This window comes from Canis lupus, chromosome 20, assembly GCF_003254725.2.
Source record: "Canis lupus dingo isolate Sandy chromosome 20, ASM325472v2, whole genome shotgun sequence".
Classification (NCBI taxonomy): domain Eukaryota; kingdom Metazoa; phylum Chordata; class Mammalia; order Carnivora; family Canidae; genus Canis; species Canis lupus.
In genome coordinates, this window is record NC_064262.1 from 19,461,924 (window position 1) to 19,482,247 (window position 20,324).

At 43.1% G+C, this 20,324-nt stretch overlaps 1 protein-coding gene across 1 annotated transcript in view; it reads right to left on the minus strand.

Annotated features, from left to right (window-relative positions):
• The window catches only part of GXYLT2 (glucoside xylosyltransferase 2), a 90,655-nt gene extending 70,680 nt beyond the window's left edge, over window positions 1-19,975 (minus strand). Inside the window, 2 exon segments of the mRNA XM_025456583.3 lie at window positions 19,681-19,739; window positions 19,742-19,975. Of these exon segments, the coding sequence (XP_025312368.2) occupies window positions 19,681-19,739; window positions 19,742-19,975 (293 nt within the window).
• Window positions 19,976-20,324: the final 349 nt, after the last annotated feature.

Consider the following 20,324-nt stretch of genomic DNA (forward strand, 5'->3'; position numbering starts at 1 on the left):
CTCAGAAATGCTCTCCTCTGCTATTTCCTGCTAACTTCAGACCATTTATTAATCAACAAATCTATACTAAGGACTATGTGCAAAGAACTGCTCTACGTACCAGGAAGAGAGCAAAACAGACCAAGATGCTTGTCCTTGCAGAAACTGTGGTAGAGGAAAGACAAAGAAGGAAGTAGCTGCAACCAAGTAACTGACACAGAAAGTTATCCAGTGATCAGGGCTATGTAGGAAATACATCCTAAGCAGGAGGCAATACAAGAGTGGCTGATAGGCTGGTAGGTACTTTTATACTGTGCAAAGCTGGGAAAGTCCTCACGGAGATGGTGAAATCTGACAACAACTTGGAAGTGGGGAGATGAGTCATGTGCATTTCTGGGTGAGGAGCATTCCAGGCAGAGGAGACAGACTAAAGGTGCTTGATCAGGATCATGCCTAGTGAACGGAAGGACTCCTGCCGTGTGGACTCCGATGTCATCTCTTCCTCTGCTCTGTGGGCCAGTTTTCATACCAACTATGAAAGTCAGCGCTCAATTAACTTATGTAAAAGGATGGGAAGGATGTGCCATAGATGATGCTAAAATCACAGTCCGATTGCCACAGGCCACAGGCCACCAGAGCCAAGTGGATCCAGAGCTCTGGAGGCAGCAGGGCTTTTTTTTTTTTTTTTAAAGGCAAAAGATTATTCAAAACATGCTACAAAAGAGATCTAATACAAACTTGTTTGCCTGAAATTATGCTCAATATTTAGGAGCACAGGTATCATCCAAAAGTTCTAAAACAATCAATGCAATAGCACAGGGATCTTAAATATGAACCACTGCTCCTTCCAAATAACCCTGCCCAGTTTAGCTTCACCTATTGGGCTTGTGCATGAGCAAAAAGCTTTAACCTTAGTAATCAGGAAAATACTAATTTAAATAGTAAAGGGATTCCATTTTATTTTCAGATTGGCACAACTTAAGGAGTAATATAAAAGTTAAACAATCCACACTCCAGAGTAGATATGGAGGTGAGCAACAGCTCAGAAATAGCTGGGGAGGGGCACCTGGGGGGCTCAGTTGGTTAAGTGTCTGACTCTTGATTTTGACTCAGGTCATGATCTTGAGGTGGTGAGATCTCTGCACTGGGCATGGAGTCTGCTTAAGATCCTCTCTCTTCCTGTCTCCTTCTGCCCCCACCCCTTACAAAAAAAAAGAAATAGCCACTGACAGTGTAAGTTGACCCAAACATTTTGCACAACCATTTGGTAACAGCTAGCAGGAATAAAGAGGCTCATACACCCTCTAGCCCTCTAGTTCTATGCCTATATATATAACCTGAAGAAATTCTTGCACATTTGTACAAGACCCATTCAAGAATGCTCACAGCAGCCCTTTTATAATAGTGAAGAAAAGGAAATAACTTTGCTGTCTATACATAGGTGAACCATGAACATTTGCAGTATGTTTTTTTTTTTAATTTATTTATTCATGATAGTCACACAGAGAGAGAGAGAGGCAGAGACACAGGCAGAGGGAGAAGCAGGCTCCATGCACCGGGAGCCCGATGTGGGATTCGATCCCGGGTCTCCAGGATCGCGCCCTAGGCCAAAGGCAGGCGCCAAACCGCTGTGCCACCCAGGGATCCCCATTTGCAGTATGTTTAAGAGGAATACTACATAGCAGTGAAAATTAACAAACCAGAATATCACATATCAATATAAGGTCAAAGAGGAAAAAAGCAACCTGCAGAAAGATAGCAATAGAATGATAGCATTTAGATGAAGCTTAAAAATAAGCCAAATAGCACTGTCTATTGTTCTCAGACTTATGTAGTAAATGTGCATGAGGGTGATAAACATCAAATGCAGGATGGTGGTTATCTTGGGGGATTTAAATTTTTATTTCTTAAGATGAGTGCCAGGCACACAGAAATTCATTATGTTATTATTTGTGCCATTTTGTATGCCCAAAATATTTGACAACTTTTTAAAAAGGTTTTATTTGAGAGAAAGAGAGAGAACGCACATGTGCATGTGTGTATGACCAAGCAAGGGGGAGGGAGAGGGATAGAAAGAATCTCAAGTAGATTCTGTGCAAAGTGGCACTGACATGGGGCTCCATCTTATGACCCTGAAATCATGACCTGAGCTGAAACCCAGAGTTGGGTGCTTAACTGACCGAGCCATTTAGGCACCCCAACAACTTTTTTTTTTTAAGATTTTATTTATTTACTCATGAGAGAGAGAGAGAGGCAGAGACACAGGCAGAGGGAGAAGCAGGCTCCATGCAGGGAGCCCGATGTGGGACTCAATCCCTGGCCTCCAGGATCACGCCCTGGACCAAAGGCAGTGCTAAACCACTGAGCCACCCGGGCTGCCCCCAACTTTTTTTTTTTTTATTTTTTTTTTTTTATTTTTTTTTTTTTTATTTTTTTTTTTTTTTTAAATTAAAGAAAACTTGCACTCCTCTGCAGCCTAGCAGAGGCTTCCGTGATTTGGGACTGCACAGTTTAAAAAGCAGGGGCTAGGGAGTGCAATCTTTCTTGGTGTCTGATGACAGGTATTAAAAAAGAAAACTAAAGGCCTCTTCTGGTGGCAGTTCAAGTATCAGTGGTTGGGATTTAATGAGACCTTTGCTTTCCCCACCTTATTGCCTCTCATATTACATTAAAAATCTCGGGTTTCGGGTAGTAAGCATTTGTGTTGATCACAATGTATAATCAAGTTTAAGGCCACTGAAAGGGTGTACCTTTCACTCACTCCTACCAAAGGCACACTCAGCACCTCTCAGATGTCACCTGAGAGCCTTCGAGGATCAAGGAAAGTACAGACTATGAACCTTAAACTCCTTAACCCCTTGTTTGGGAAGGGAATGGGCAGTGGGGAGTTGTAGCCCTGCTCTGACAGACGGCTAAGTTTTTGTTTATACTTTATAAAAGAGGACTGGAGTGAATTTTGAGAAACTTCCAACTAAAGCTGGAACTGATGATAACCATCTTGGCCACCACACTGGTAGAGCCTGAATGGGAGTCAGCACAGTAGAAAGCAGAGCCTAAAGGTGGCAGGTCACATCTTCGTTGGCACTACCTGAGCACCTGGATCCAGGTGCACCTGACCATAACTGAAGACAGTTCAATTTTTTTTTTTTTTTTGAGAGAGAGAGAGAGAGAGGGAGAGAGAGCGAGTGCAAGTACAGGAGCAGGGGAGGGGCAGAGAGAGAGAGAGAGAAAATTTTAAGGATGCGCCATGCCCAGCACTAAGCTCAACATGGAACCCAATGTGGGGTTCAATCTCACAACCCGGAGATCATGACCTGAGCTGAAATTAAGAGTCAGATCCTTAACCAACTGAGCCACCAGGTGCCCCCAGACAGTTCCATTTTTTAAGCCAATGCGTTTCCTTTTTGTAAGGCACAAAGAAACAAACTTATAGCTTAGCAGTCAATAAAGAGTCCTACTGTAGGGCTTAAAAATGTTTCCAATCACCTTTGTCTAGGTCTGCCTCTCTCATATTCTCTTCTTGAGTCAGCCTTTGATTTGCTCACCGAATCCATCTCTTCCTTGTTGCTAACTGCTGGGGGCCCTGATCCAAATCCCCATCATTCTTGTAGTTTCACAGCTGGAAGAGATGCCAGATACCATCTAGTGCAAGGGCTTCCCTACTCAGCTGCATATCAATCATTAGAGGTGCTTGTTAATATGAAAACCACACAGGAGATCCTGAATCAGTGGGTCTTGGGGGAGGTCCTGGAGTTTGCTTATTAACAAGCTTGTACCACAACCACCCATAGTTCAGCTACAGCCAAGAACTATTGATCTGAGCTGACCTCTCACCTCTCTTTCCTCCCCAGTTCTTCCCCCATGCCCTCAGGGAAGCCCACTCTATGCTCAGCCTTTTCCTCAGGGTATTCTCTTCACATATTGCTTTAATGAAAACAGGGGGATGCCTTGTGAGGACGCCACCTCCCCAGCAGACAGACCCCCATATGGAGGCTGCTCCTCCTCCCCTGCCCCAGGAGCCTCAGGGCAGTCGATGGGCTGGAGTCCTCCTTGCCCACCTCACTGCCACACCTAGACATGGAACATGTCTTCATAGTGAAGTCTGTAGATGAAAAATATTCTACCTTCTATCTTTGTTGGTGTCATCTCACAGCTTTTTCCTGACACTGCTCTTAACTCAATGAAGAGCTTAGCTCCTTGCTCACGGAATTCCTCCCAGCCTAATCCCTCCCAGGATTCTCCAGGACTTCAGCCAGTTTAGAAGATGCTCCCTGCCTCTTGACCCTTCACTATGGGGACCTCTGCACCCACCACCTTTCCTTCTTTCTACCTGAGATACTCAGTGCTATGCTCACATCCTGGACCTTTATACAAAAACTGTGTCCTCCTGGACCTTTATACAAAAACTGTGTCCTCCACCTGGAATATTCTCCCCTTTGCATTGATACCTCCTCTTTTAAACAGCAGAATGAGATTTCCTGGCCACCTCAATGAAGGAGCACCTTCCTTTTATTCTCTATCATGGTCTTTGCTTATTTCCTTCCCCAAACTTACCTCAGCTGGTGATTGTAATTCTTTCATTGTAATTTATATCAAAGACAAAATTAAATACCATCAATCTAAGGCAATATAAACAAACAATCTTTAGAAAAAGGTCAGAATAAAATATTCAATGTACACTTCCAATTAAAAACAGGGACACCTGGAGGACTCAGTTGTTTAACTATCTGACTTTATTTTCAGCTGAGGTCATGATCTCAGAGTTGTAAGATGGAGCCGCCTTGGGCTCTCTGCTGGGGATTCTCTCTCTCCCTCTCCTTCTTACCGAGCCACTCAGGCGTGCACACACACGTGCATGCATGCACTCCAACATATATATATATATATATATGTATGAAACATACGTATTAGAATATTAATGTTGGTAAATGGAAAAAAAATCTTGCCCTATAAAACTTACTTTGCATGTTATATCCTGGTCTTTATTCCATTGAATATATATTTTTACAGCTGTACTAATAGTGTACCTATAACTTTATATGCCACATTTTTCATCCAATTCTTTTATTTTTCTTGTTACTTTTTAAGCCTTCACAGCTATATCATTGTAACGGCTATCTACTAGTTCATCCAATGAAAATACCAGACCTTATCAGCATTGCCCTATTGTTGCTTGTTTTCAACTACTCTGTCATATTAAAAAAAAAAGGTCTGGTACTAAACATTGTGAGCCAACAGATATCTTTTCTTCTTTTCATTATGGCCTTCAGTATATTCCCAGAGATGACAGTACTGAGTGAATAGCTATTATCCTCCTAAGAATGTAGTAACCTTCACAGTTTCTCAAATTTACCCAAGAGTTATTAGAAAACACATACCATGAGAAAAAAACCCAAAAAACATAACAAACATGACCTCTCCCACCTCTGAGTTACTTGCATGACGTAACCATGGAACTGACTGCTGAAACAGGATGAAACGGGCTTGCATATGGCATTCGTGCCTCCAAATTCTGTGTGTTCCAGAGGGTGATGTGTCAGTTGCAATTATCATTAAGACACCGCATCAAATCACTTTGAGTCTCTGAGTGAGAAAGTTATTCCCTTCCCAGTTCTTTTTCAACAATGTCAGTGAGAAACTCTCAGCTTGGTGCTAACATGTCTTGAACACCTTCTAATGCTGCCTAATCTTCCCTTTCAACTCTGTTTCAAGACAGCAGATCTCAGATACAGAACTTTCAACAGCCAAGTTAGAAATGACCAACATTGTTTCATCTTCTCAGGGTCTCATTTGATGATTACCTTCTGTTTATGTTACTGCCAAGAATTCGTGGCAGTGACAGAAAGTTTCCCTTAAAATAAATATACTCAGGATGTGGAGAAATTAGAACCCTCACACACTGCTGGTGGGACTATAAAATGGTACAGCAACTTTGGAAAAAAGGTCCACAGTTCTGGTTAAACACAGAACTACCACGTGACCCGGCAATTCTGCTCCTAAGTATCTACCCAAGAGAAATGAAAACATATGTCCACACATAAACTTGTAAGCAAATATTCATAGCAGCATTATTCACAATAGCCAAAGAGTCTAACCCAAATGTCCATCAACTGATAGATGGTTAAATAAAAGGTGGCACATCCATAAAATGAAATATCATCTGTCCATTAAAGGAATGAAACACTGATGTATTTTGCATGTATGAACCTTAAATTCAGTGAACTGCAAACCTGGTGAAAATACAGAAGACCACATATTTTATGATTCCACATACAGGAAAAGTCCACAATAGGAAAATCCAGAGAGACAAAAAGCAGATTAGTGGCTACCAGAGACTAGGGGGAGAAACAAATGTGGGGTGATGGCTTAATGGGCACAAGGTTGCTTTTTCTTTACAATGAAAATATACTGAAATTCGGTGTGGTAATGGTCATACAACTCTGCAAATAAATTTAAAAACCACTGTATTGTACACTTTGAAAGGGTATTTGGATTGTATTGCAATTGAGCTACAATTAAATAAATAAGTGCATGTATCTTTAACAACGATTTTTGTTTTAATGTTTCATGTTAGCAGTGGTAGTGTGGCCATATTCTAAGAATGATGGCTCCAATGTGGGATTGACTGTAATTTGGAAAACGTTGTCTCAATTGTCTTGCACAAGCCCTCCATGTGCAAACAAAAAATGATATTCAGAGGAGGCTCAGAGGGAGAAGCAGCTTTACCAGCTCCACACTGTCCGAGACGAGGCATCTCCTTAATCGCTTAAAAGTCTCAAGAGGGTTACTTAATTAAACTTCAATTTCTGGAGTGTATAAATAATGAAATACGGCACTTATGTGTAGCACTATTTACTCTGTAGCCCATTACTGCAAAACACATTGAATTATTAAAGCGAGTAATTGGTTCTTCTCAGACCCTTTTTTCTATCTCCTGCTACCTCTTCCTAGGGCTTCTCCTGAACCGACAAGCTAAATGAACTCAGGTAAACCTGATGTTGGGATACAGGCAGGCAGTGGAAGCTTAACAGGAAATCCCAGTTCTTGAAAATATCATCCAAATATAGTGTTGCTGGTAACAACTGGTAATAGGGAAAGCAACATAGCAATATTTGGTGGGGGCGGGGGGGATGGTTGAAGATGAATTTTAAGAAATCAAATCCGCTCATCTAGGGGAAGAATAGATTACCTCCCGAGTGGAATCCTACCAGATGAAACCATAGCTGTTGGAACCTGCAGAAGGCTGCAGATGAGGCCAGAGTGGCAGTTGAGAAGCAGAAACACCTCGATTCAGCCTCTAGAAGGGAGAGTCTGGTAATGGGTAATTATATCCACACTACACGTTGGCAGTGAAAGGCACTCATAAAGTTCCCTGCAAACCACAGGTCTGGGAACACATTTGTCCCCTGACAAAAAATTTCCCTGCTGGAGCTGAGTAGAGGCTTCACTTAGAAACCTAGACATGACGCTAAGGGCTGTGCTAACAGTTAAATCATTTTTAATGACCCATGGTTTGGAGTTAAATCAAGTATCATTAATCTTCTGAGATAGGCAGAGAAGCTGACATTTGCCTTGAAGCCATGGTATTATATGAACAGTGTCAACGTAGTGCCAAAAATTTGCAGGGGGGGGGAGTGCATAATACAATTATTTGATAAGCGCATTCAATTGTGAATAACATATTTTTAGTCTGGATCACATTTAAAACATGGCTGTGTTCCTAAATAAAGTCTAGGTTTACTACGTAGTAGGTGCTCAATGTCTGAAGTTGTCAATCTTGTTTATGTACCTATCTGGATGCGTGTCTGCTTTTAGAAATTACTGGACATACACACCTGCTTTATGATTAGTAAGTGGCAGTGCAAGGATTCAAATGCAGGGAGCTGGACTTAAGAGCCCATGTTTTTAATCATTATGCTCTATTTGGGGCCACACACAAGTGATGCAGAAAAGGAGCCTGCTCTGGGCAGATAAACCGTTTATCTGTACTGAGGGCTCACAGTTCAGTGATCTGAGCCTGGACTGGATTTTAGCCTCCCTGGCCCAGCCTTCCTGGGAAGGACTCTCAGTGCACACTTTTACCAACTCCACCTACATAATCCATGCATTCACCATTAGCTGACACCGTGAACAAGTGTATTTATATATATTCCTCTCCCTCTAACTCTGTGATGCTGCCTGGACTAATTCTCATTTCATTTGTTCCCCTCATGATTGTTCCTGACACACAGGAGATTCTATTTCTCCATCTCCCTCTTCTTTTCAAATTAAGATGTTATTGAGATTGTAAAATATGAAAAAGCAATGCTAGTTTGAAATAAATGGCTGGTGACATACAAGGGAAAAGAATGAGGATTTCATATTCTGCAAATGGACACTTCTAGCTCATTTACCAAAAAAGAGCATGAAAGACCAACTTCACAGGAGGAAAAATGGCCTCTCGAACTAATTTCCATCCTCTAAGGCCTCAGGCAATAAGAGACTTTTAATTCTTATAATTTATATACTTTAACTTATTTTATAAATTATACAATATACACGTTCATCATAGAAAAAATTTAAAATACAGACAAGCTAAAGGCGGACACCATAATTCCAATTCCATAACCACTGTTAACATTTTGGTATAAGGTATAATCTTCCAGAGTTACACCCAATATATGTGATATATCTCCATATATACAAAAATATAAATATATAAAAATATATAAAAACTTTCTTAGAAGGGAACTTTTATAACCTATTTTTCTCTTACAAAGAGAAATCTTTGAAGATAAAAAAGAGATTTTATTAAAGGATCTTCAGAGGGATTCTAGAGAGCAATCAAATAGTTCAAATTTCAATATTTGTTTCCAAGTACAGCATGATGGTAAGCAATTTGATTCTTGAAGCACATAGAGCACACTGCCCCACCTTGGGCAAATACTTTAACCACTTCTAATCCTCAGTTTCCCCATCTGTAAAATGGGTATACTGATTACAGTGGACATCTGCTTTTGGTTTTGGTGTTTCTTACCAGCATCCATTTCTAAGAGTTTTTGGTAAGAGCACCTCAATTTCCCTTTGGGGAAACCATTCCTCTTCTGTTCTCAGACCATGAGGTTTGGAAGGGCTGAATCATCCTCTCTCCAAGCACAGACATCAGCAATCGGATATGTACGTGATCTACGTCAGGTCAACAGAGGCAGCCCTGGGACTCTTGCTGGATGAAGTTTCTGCCTTAACAGTGACTGAAGGAGGAGAAGACAAGCTCAGATCTGTTGGAACTCTCACGTGGAGAACACCCACACAAGGGTGTGGCCCACACAGAAGACAGCAGAGTTGTAAGGTGGAGGCAAGATACCTAGAAATCCAGGATACACCTGTGATGGAATCCTTATCTCCTTTGCACTTTACAGCTTTATGAGCCACCAAATCTCCTTTTATGACTAAGTGGTATAAGCTTATCTCTTGTAACTGAAAGAGTTCTCAACTATCCAATGATAGTACCTACCTCTTAGGTTGTTAGGGAAATGAAATGAAATGAAATGAAATGAAATGAAATGAAATGAAATGAAATGAAATGAAATGATATAGGGAAGTGCTTCATATAGTATCATGACATATATTTTTTTAAAGATTTTATTTATTTATTTGAGAGAAAGAGTACAAGTGGAGGGGGGCAGAGGGAGAGGGAAAAGCAGATTCCCCACGGAGCAGCGAATGCTGGCTGGATCCCTGGACCCCAGGATCGCGACCTGAGCCAAAGGCAGACACTTAACCAACTGAGCCACACAGGTGCCTCATATTGTGGCATATTTTAAGTCATCATTAAATATTAGTCGTTACCATCATCATTATTATTAAATACTAACTTGAAATGCATCAGAAACCTTCATTTTTCTCTAAATATTTTAATTCCATGACAAAAACAGGCAGGTAGAGCAGCAAAAAGCATACTTTAGGTATCAGTATTCTATCTTATTGCAAACCAGATTTGAAGTTTTGTACATCTTTTAAACTAAATGTTTCTTCTAAAATGCCAATTTCCAACGTGTTTCTGACTTCTTTCGTGTTTCTTCTAAAATGAAATTTCTAACAATGCATTCTCCCCATGGGGTAAAATCTGATACCCAAACACAACAGCTTTTTACTTTAAGACTGGCGGCCAGACAACTGAGGTCCTTGTAATTCTCCCAAAACTTGGAGGAGGCAAATCCAGAGCATCTTCAAGCTCAACTAGAGAGGCAGACCCCGAAATGGCAGTGTCTGTGGACAAAATTCTGCATTTGGGTTCCTGAGAACACTTCCTAATTCCTGTGAACTCTTTGCCCACCCTCTACTTTTCTGAGCTGGGAAACAGTAGCTCTCTACCCTTGAACAGACATCAGAGCTACAGAGAGCCACAATTCCAGGTTTGATACTCTCCAGAACAACAGTCCAACTCCCCAAGAGGCAGTCATAATGGTTCTCCCTCATCTACTCCTTCAGCTTTTACTAAGGATCAGAAAACTGGGGTTGGTGTATTATTTATCATATATGGAAGCTGAGTTTTGGTTTCCTCACGCCATAATCCAAGAAAAGTCTGCCCTAATCTACCTCCGAGTCCCAGCTCACATTGCCAAGTTTCTCAAATGCTACATACTGTGCCACCATTTTACATTTTACCTGTTATTTCATTTTATCACTGAGCTTATGAGAAAGCCGTGATTTGCTGAGGAGGACTAATTCAAAACCACACAGCTAGTTAGCTGGGTCTAGTTATGACTCAGTTCCTAACTAATAAACAACAGTGGACAATAACAGTACTCAGAACAGTGAGCCATTTTGTTGAGTAACCACCATGAGCTAGTCCTATGCTAAGTGCTTTATAAGCAGCACTATCATTTTATCTCTTTGAACCTCAGTTTCCTCCCCCATGAAAAGGGGTCACATTTTGGATTATGTGTTCATGTCTCTTACATAAAAGCTCGGATTCTAAATTGTACCATAATGAATTTCTGCCAGACTATTTCAGTCTGTTGTGTTGCTAAAAGAGGTCAAGGGGAGGGGACATGTGCAAATATCAAAATATCACCTTCAAATATATCAAAGTCACTCCCTGCTGGCACAAGATCACGGAGTCCCACTAAAGGCATCAAGTTAAGAAATTCCTCTTTCTAGGGGCAACTTTCAGAATCTGAAATAAATCAAATACTGAGGAAGATTTGGAAAAGAACACAAAATGAATTCCACCTTCCCAAAAGTCTCTTATTTTCCTTTTTAAAAAAATATTTTAAATGGTGGTAAAATATATATAACATACAATGTTGTCTTTTATTTTCTCACAGTGAGATAACATGAAGAGAAGTATTTCCAAGGAAAACAAATTTATTTTCAAATTTTTTTCCAAAGAACCTCCCTGTTAGTATGGGGATTAGTGTCAGTATGGCTACTATTTACCGAACTCAGTGAAGGTGTTAAAACCAGGGGCCATATATCCAATTTAGTCAGAAATCCTTGGTGATGACAGAAACTCATGGATTTTAGGATAGGGATGAAACAGCACGGTCAGCAAAAGGCAGAAGCTGGCCTTGGGAACAATGTTAGGACCTGCCTTCCCCACCCCCACTCCCATCCCCGCCCCACCGCCCCTCACCACCTAGTTGCTCTGGGTTGCTTTTCACACTGGGTTCATATACTCTCATTTCAAACCAGCTTCATCCACGGGGCAGAAACATGGCAGTCAATCCTGAATTTCATACCTTAATTTTAGCCACTAGAAACAGCTTCCCCTTAAACTGTCTCTCATCCAATTTTTACATCCCTAAGAAAGGGTCTTATTTGGCCCAAGAACATATCCCTGAACCACCCGCCACCTGGGACAAGGTTAAGGGCACAAGATGAGTGCTCCAGGGTGTGGGATGTGCATTTCCTATGTGCCCCTGTAATCATGCCCCTTTCTCTCCAATGACAGCAGTGATATTTTTTTTTTTTTCTGGTAAAGATTTTATTTATTTATTCATGAGAGACCTAGAGAGAGGCAGACACAGAGGCAGAGGGAGAAGGAGGCTCCCTGCAGGAAGCCTGATGCGGGACTTGATCCCAGAACCCTGGGATCACGACCTGAGCCAAAAGGCAGACACTCAACCACTGAGCCACCCAGGCACCCCAGTGATATTCTGACTTAAAGAACCATCTAGTTTGGGTAAGACAATTTTGGAGAAAAATACCAGAAACCTCAACTCCAATGCATGTAACTAGAGGGCCCAATATAGGACAGGTGTCAGGATTTGTTGATTCTTGGGCTCAGGAATGTCCTCAAGGATCCATATTCTCCTTTTTCTCTGTTCTACTGCTCACAGGGATGGCTTCATCCTAAAACCGGTCCTCTAAGAATCATGGTAGTAACTGGGACTATTTATTTTCTTGTCCATATATAGCATAGGGAGTCTTTTGCTCCAAACATAAAATATGTCTCCCTTTCTGGCTGATTCAGTAAGTTGGGTCAGGTGTTACCTGACCATTTACAGAGAAATGAATGTATTGAATGTTTTAGTACTGTATGCAAACAGCTCACCCCGTGGAGGGGTGGGATTACCATGCCTGGCTGACACCACCTCCTGGAGGTGCGGTCCACCCACAAATGGCAGGGGGGTGGGAGGAACAAAGGTGAGGAGCCAAGGGAGCCAATCACAACATCTCTCACCCATTCCCCCCCCCTCCCGTGGTTTGAGTGGTCCAGGCCTCATCTCTAACTAAACCTTGCTTGGTTTAACACAATTAGTCCATTCTCTCCTACCTCCCCACTCTTTTCCCAGCTCCTCCCCCATACCACAGGCATTTCAACCAATGAAAGCCAATGAAATGGGAGAAAACTGGGGTTTGGGAAAGCAAAAACATTCTCTCTCCCCAATAAGTAAGGGAAGGTAATGGTCGATGTAGTAATATTTAGCTTAACATAGAGACAGTTACATATGGAAATATTTATATGCGTAAATATGCAAGTAGTACAAATACATACATGTTTTGCTCTGTCAGCTGTGAGGATCTAAGAAAAATGACATCCCTACAAGCATGCCTCATGCCCAAATCTTGGTTTCTAATACCATTCTCCAGTAAGGGGAATCAGGGCTCCTTGAAGCAGAAAATATACAAGTTGAGCCTGGAGCATCCTGTAGGGCCAGAGGGTAAGGAAGTGCTCAAAAAATGAGAAAACAAAAAATAAAAATGCATTGATTGGAGTATGTCAAAGAAGAATAAAAGCCAACTGTAAGAGCTCCTAATGACCAATAAAGAACCAATTCCAGCAACACAGTAGTCATATTAAATTGTAACTCAAAGTATAAACTAAACATATGCCCATAGGTCCATACTGATATAATGACTAAATGCATTAATAAATGGAGGGGAAGAATCAAATCTCCCATGCAGGGATATTTTCAAATATTTTCAAATATTTCAAATAATTTATATAGATACTCCACTGTCAAGGAGGGAGAGTATCACTGCTCACTCCTCAGGTGTGGGCTGTGCAATGACTTCCTTTTAAAGTTTACAGTATGGAGGCATCTGGGTGGCACAGTTGATTAAGCATCTGACCCTTGGTTTCTGCTCAGGTCGTGATCTCAGGGTCGTGAGACTGAGCCCTGTATCAGGCTCTGTGCTTAGCGTGGAGTCTGCTTGAGACTCTCTCTTCTTCTCCCTTTGCCCCTCCCTCCCCTCTAAAATAAATAAAAATAAGTCTTTTTTAAAAAAGCATAAAACATGGAAAGGAAGGGGAGAGAAAGAGCAAGTTGCCAATAGAAAAATCCAAACACACACTACCTTATCCAGGTGACCAAAGTAGTCGTAAATCATGTCAATAGCATATATATTTGATATGATATGATGAAAATGGCACTTTATCTCACCAGCTTTCCTCTCAATAACCCATAACTTAGTACTATCAAGAGTAAAGCATCAAACACATTCCAATGGTAGGGCATCCTACAACACATCTGACCAGTGCTCTTCAAAACTCTCAAGGTCATCAAAAGCAAGGAAAGTTTGTTTAGAAACTGCCACGATCAAAAGAAGCCTAAGAAGATGTGACATCTAAATGTATGTGCTCACATGGCCAGGATCCTAGAACAGAAAAGGGATTTTCTGTAAAAACTAAGGAAATGTAAATAAACTGCACATTAGTGATTATACTATTAGTTCATTAATTATAACAAATGTATCAAAATAATGTAAGATTTTAATAATGGAGGAAACCGGGTGCAGGGTATAGGGAAACTGTACTACTTTCTCAGTTTTTCTAAAAATCCCAAACTATTCTAAAAGTAACATCTATTAAAAAGAAAAAATATATACCCTCTCTTTTGAGGATGTTAACAATTAAAGATCCTCTCTATTCTTCTCATTGTTCTTCACTATGAGATTATTTACATATTATTTAATAATATGTAATAATATGTAATATGTAATTTAATCATGTAAGTAAAATCTTAGCATAGTGCTGGTACAACATGGGTGCTGTGTTCATTCATTAGGTGATTTGACAAATGTGTATTGAGAACCTACTATGAGATCATATCTGTTCTAGGTGCCAGTTGTACAGTGATGAACAAGACATGAAGTATACATTGGAGGAGAGGAGCAAACAAAATACAATGTTCATATATAATACTGGGTGCTATAAATAAATAAATAAATGAGTGAATGAATGGATGAATGAATAGATGAATGAATGAATGAATGAATGAATGAATAAGTAAATAAATCTGAAAGCAGAGTCCTGAAAGAAGTAAGGGAACTAGCTATGCAAGGATGTGAGCAAAGAACATACTAACACAGGGAACAAGTAAAAAGTGCTGAGGTAGGAAGGAGTTCAGCACACTTGAAGGATAGTGTAGCTGAAGCACAGTAGTAGGAGATGAGGTCAGAGACCTAAACGGGGCTGAGATCAAACAAGGCTTGAAGGCCAGACTAAGAAACTGAATTTTCTTCTCATTGTGGGAAGTCTGTCACTGGAGGCTTTAACCAGCAAAGACCCAATGTGGTCCACATATTTCACTTGATTCCAGCAGCTGTATGGGAAATGGACTGTAGAGGGTGCTAGAGTGGAAGCATGCAAACCAGATCTCTTGCTACTGTAGGGTCCACAGGTACAAGATGGTGTTTAGGAGTCAGTGGTAAGCATGGGAGTGGGGAGATATATTTTTTAAAGATTTATTTATTTATTTGAGAGAGAGAGAAAAAAAAAAGAGACACAGAGAGAGACAGCATGAGCAGAAGGGGGAGAGGGAGAGAAAACCTCAAGCTGACTCCATTCTGAGCAGAACCCAACACAGGGCTCTCTATCCCAGGACCCTGAGATCATGACCTGAGCTGAAACCAAGAGTCAGATGCTTATCCACCTGTGCCACCCAGATGCCCTAGGGATATATTTTGCAATAAACAATATGGCTTGCTGATCAATAAAAGATGGAATTACAGACCAACCAAGAAAAATGAATGTGAAGAGAATCAAGACTCCCAGTGCATAACATCACAGATGGCACCTAAGATCTGGTGACCTTTAATATGTCCTGGGCCACTAGCTAATTATAAGATTGCCACAGAGTTGGCATTTTGCTATATAACATTGTGCCTTTTAAGTGAGACCTTTATTCAGACTTGAACCCTCTGAGAAGACTTATCTCAGATACCAAAGGGAACTGCAGGAAATGGTGTCTCTTGATGAGCAAGTAAACACGCTTCCTCTCATTGGGACAGCTGGGGAGGCTGCCAAGTGTAACGTGTTTCTCTATTGTCTCCCCGCCCCCACCTCTCCCAAATTCTGGTAGGCCAGCAATTCCTTTCACCACTGTACAATGAGTGCCTGGTCCAGAATATATGTGCAATAAACATCTGCTCGATGACTCTGGAATAAAATGGCAGAGGACTTCCACAGAGCTCAGAGGTAACCTAAGTCTCTCTCAGAAACCATATTTTAAGAGAAAACAGAAATATCCAGGCTAATGCAAGAAGAAAAAGAATAAAGTTCAGGGGAGGGTTGAGATTGAGTAATCAGTAAGACTCTAGGCTAGAGCCAATAAATGAGAAACTGATTTTGCAAGAGACAGCACAAAGGCCTAAGCAATAGTCATTGTTGGGATTTTACAGCTAAACTGGATGATCTCATCACAGGATCATCAAATGTCAGAGCTGGAAGAGATCTTGGAAAATTTTGGGATTGATTTGCTCAGTTTACAGATGAGGAAATTAAGGTGAAATGGCTTGGGATTAGAACCCAATTTTTTGGCCTCCACATGCCAAGTTCTTTTCTATGTCGCACTGATTCGCAGGTATATTCAACAGCCTTTTCCATACATGGGCTCAAAGAGGAGTTTCCAGAAGCAAGCTGGAGAGACAGGCTTCGAGAGTTTACTCTCCAGTAAAATTCTTTTTAGAATTCATTTCCATGAAAACCGAATCATCCCTCTTGATCAACTTTTCCTCTTATCATTCAGGGAAAATGAGGCAGCCTATCATGATTCCCTTTTTGACATGGCTGCCAGGAAACTTAGAGCTAAATTTAATACTTAATCCTCATAACAATAGTGGCTCAGTTTTTGACAAACAGTGCTTATTTCCTACTCCTCTTTATGACTTTTCATTTTTTATGCCGATTTCAATGGCCTTATTATATACGTTTTTTACTGAGAGTCATCTCAAATTCTCTTTGGAAGTCAGCCAGGTAAAAATCACCAATAAACCAAAATAAAAGGAAGATTTCATTTCTCGTGTGCACTTGGAACTGCTACTTAGATTGTGGTGTCCGTTTTCAGATCCCACCCCTGACCTAAAAGCTCAGACCTTACCTCTGGGCTTTATATTTATAGGGAGGAGAGGCCACCACAGGACAGATTGCATACAAATGACTAGTTATAAAATTGTAGGGTCTGTCTGCTAACTAGGCAAGTCCCTGGAAACTTCTCTGAAATGAAAACAAGATGTGGAAGGAGAGGGCTATGTTTCCTGCGCTGACGTGGCAGGACTTCACTTACAGCAGTACCCTGGGGGAGGCAAGGCAGCCTGGGCCACGGATGGTCAGCAGGTGGTGGCCTGGAGCCCATCAACTCCACGCTTGCTGCTGACTACTCCCCAGGCCCGAGAAATGAGATCATGTAACCTTCATTTCTTCTGGATTCTAGCCACGTAACGAGATTAAAGCACCCGATTTCTGAATACACGAGGCTTTCTTTTCCCTCCCTAAAATGAAATTCCTCCTAAACCACAAAAATTTAACCCAAGCAGGATTAGAAGAGCAATAAAGGAGTCCATGCAAAGATCTCTCCTTCCACTCCCTTATTGTCTCAGAATCTTCTGCCACCATTTCTGTCCAGGTAGTTTAAAAAAAAAAATTATTAAGTCCCAGAAAAATGTCAACTTCTCCAGGGGACACTAGACTTTCATCTTTATGCAGCTGAGCTTGAGGACTTCCTGTGGCTTTTTTGTTGTTCGCTCTTTCCTGAGTTTTAAAATTTTGTTCTATATTCCTATGGTGTTGGCCATGACTTCCATGATAATATAAGAGATATGTTCAAAAGAAAAATGGCTTCAGGAGGTACTGTTGCTCATGGAAATAGTCTTTCCCTAAAACGTCCATTTGGATTCCGCTCATGATCTCTTCCTAGTCAGAGCCAATTTGTTCAGATAGAGACAAGAAGATGCCGCCCCATGTTCCCAACACCTTGAAGAATGAGACTGTTGTAAAAAATCTATGACGTTTCTTTAGAAAAATCTCCAAAAAACTATGAAATGTAGGCAAGGCTAATTAGTGTAGGACATCACATAGCACGTAAGAGTTAACCAGGCCCAGTCCTCCTAAAGCTCACCCACCACAAGCGATCTGTGGACCTTGGACGAATGGCTAAACCGTGAGCATTACTTTGCTTAACTGTAAAATGGGGATAATAGTAATTAGCACTTATTTCATGGAGCAGGCTCTCAAACACTGATGTGTGTTAGAAACGATGGGAGGGCTTGCTAGAACACATGACTGACCTCAGCCCCACAGATTCTGATTTCATGGGGCTGGGGTGAGGCCCGAGAATCTGCATTGCTGACAAGGCCTCAGTTGACACTGTTGCTGCTCATTCAGGCTACACCTCAGGGATGCCTGAGTGGCTCAGCAGTTGAGCCTCTGCCTTTGGCTCAGGGTGTGATCCTGGGGTCCTGGGATCGAGTCCCACGTCAGGCTCCCTGCAGGGAGCCTGCCTCTCTGCCTCTCTGTGTCTCTCATGAATAAATAAATAAATAAATAAAATCTTAAAAAAAAATAAAAAGACTACACTTTGAAAGCCACTATCATAGGGCTGCGGTGCAGATGACATGGTCAATACATATCCAGTAAGTGTTAACAATGACTACATTTGTGTACTGCTGTTAGCATGGTGCCTTGCAAAAGGTGAACGATGTTAAATGGTGTCAGTTGTCACTGTCTTACGAGTTGTCCCTTCCACTTGCCAGTCACAGTAAACTTGTAATTGTGCCTCAGTATAACACATTATGAGAAACCCCAGCCCCTAACAGAAACATCCTTAAAGTATGTATACATTCATAAGAGCTTGTAAACGTTTCTAAACACTTAAAAGTGACTCTATAAATCATTGGGGTTTTTTTCCCCCCCTCTAAAACTTGTCAGTAAATAAATCTGTACATTTATTGTGAGGCAGAAGAGAAACAAAGGCTGACACAGCTACTTCTTGAGGTTTCGTGTCTTTTCTCTTAGTTACAGTAAAAGCGCCAAAACAGATTTAGTCAGCAGGGCCAAAGAAGAATTCTTCAACGCGTTTCGAGTAATGAAGGAAGCCAGCACACGCAGACGGAGCAACAGCACTTACAAACACCACCAGCCTCCAAAGGGCAGAGGAAGCACACTCGCTACGGGACAAGGGGATTGTTAAAAAAGCTCTCCACAACAAAGGAAATGAACGCAAATCCCTAACCTGGGGGCGGTCCAGCAACCCTAAGGACAAAGATAAAACGCTCCGAGGGAAAAAAGCCTGGAGGGCGGGCTAAGGTCTGCGCGGAGCAGGAGGATACCAGACACCATGTCAAAGGTTAAGATGCTTTCCTTGTAAGACACTTGGACCGCGCTCGAGCCTGCAACGGGACGAGACCGCAGGGGCACTGTCACTCTTCCGCGTGCCACGCATCGCTCCTTCCAGGAAGGAAAACTTTCTTTTTGGTAAACCTAGGTCGAGTGCCCCTTCTGTTCTCTGCAGGGCGTTTCAAGAGTCGATGAGAGGAGGGCTAGTCTTTGGTAAACAGCTAACTTTTCCGACTCAATCACATCTAAGGTTTTGGTTAAAAAAAAAAAAAAAAAGAAAGAAAAGAAAAAAAAAAACCCTGCGAAACATGAGAATTAGATACAGCATTCTTGCATCGTGATGGCTTTGGAAAGATCAAACAAAGGGCGCGTGTCTGCAAGGACGCAAACACGTCTTGCCCTGACTGTTAAAATAAAAGAAAAAGAAAAAAGTAAGAGATAAGCCACCCTCCCAGGCACTTCTCTTTCGAAAATGTGCGTGATCCCAGCGCTGCGCTGTCAGCGGGACTCCGCGAGGGTGGCTCCGGGGCCCCGGCGGGGCGCAGCGACAGCGGGGGGGGCCCGCGGCTGGGCAGCCCCGAGCCTCCCCTGGACTTGGCGCGGGCGGAGGCGGCGGGGCGCGGGAGCCCCAGAAGGGTGTCGGGGCCGCCACGACTCACCTCGCCAACTTCTCCAGGCTCGCGGCGCCCCGGCGGCCGGCTCGGGGGCGGGGGCGGGGCGCGGGCGCGGGGGCCGGCGCCGCCGAGCGCGCGGGGCGGCCCCGGGGAGGGCGCCCGGGCCGGGGGGGCGCGCGGGGGCCGGCGCGGGGCGGCGCTGCGGGGCGGGCGCGGGGCGCGCGGGGCGCGCGGGCGGCGCGGGGGGCTGGGCGCGGCGGGCGCGCAGGGACAGCAGCGCCAGGAGCAGGGCGGCCAGCGCCAGCAGGAGCAGCGCCGCCGCCTTGCTGCGGAGCTTCATGGTGCGGCGCGGCGGCGGCGGCGGCGGCCCCTCTGCGCATCGCGGCGCGCCGGGCGGCGGGGCGAGCGCAACTGCGCGGGCGGCCGCCTGCTCCGCCCGCCCGCCCGCCGGGGACTGGGGTCCGGGCGGCCAGCGGGCGGGCGACGGTGGAGGAGGAGGAGGGGGAGGAGGGAGGAGGGGAGGAGGCGCGAGCGGGGCTCCGGGAGGAGCGGCTCGCGCCTACCGTACTGTGTGGAGTAGCCGCCCTTCCGCCCACCCGCCAGCCGCCCCGAGCCCGGCGCTTAGGCTTCGCGGAGTGCAGCCTCAACACCTCTTGCTCATCCAGGCATTCAGCCTTCCGTCCACCTGT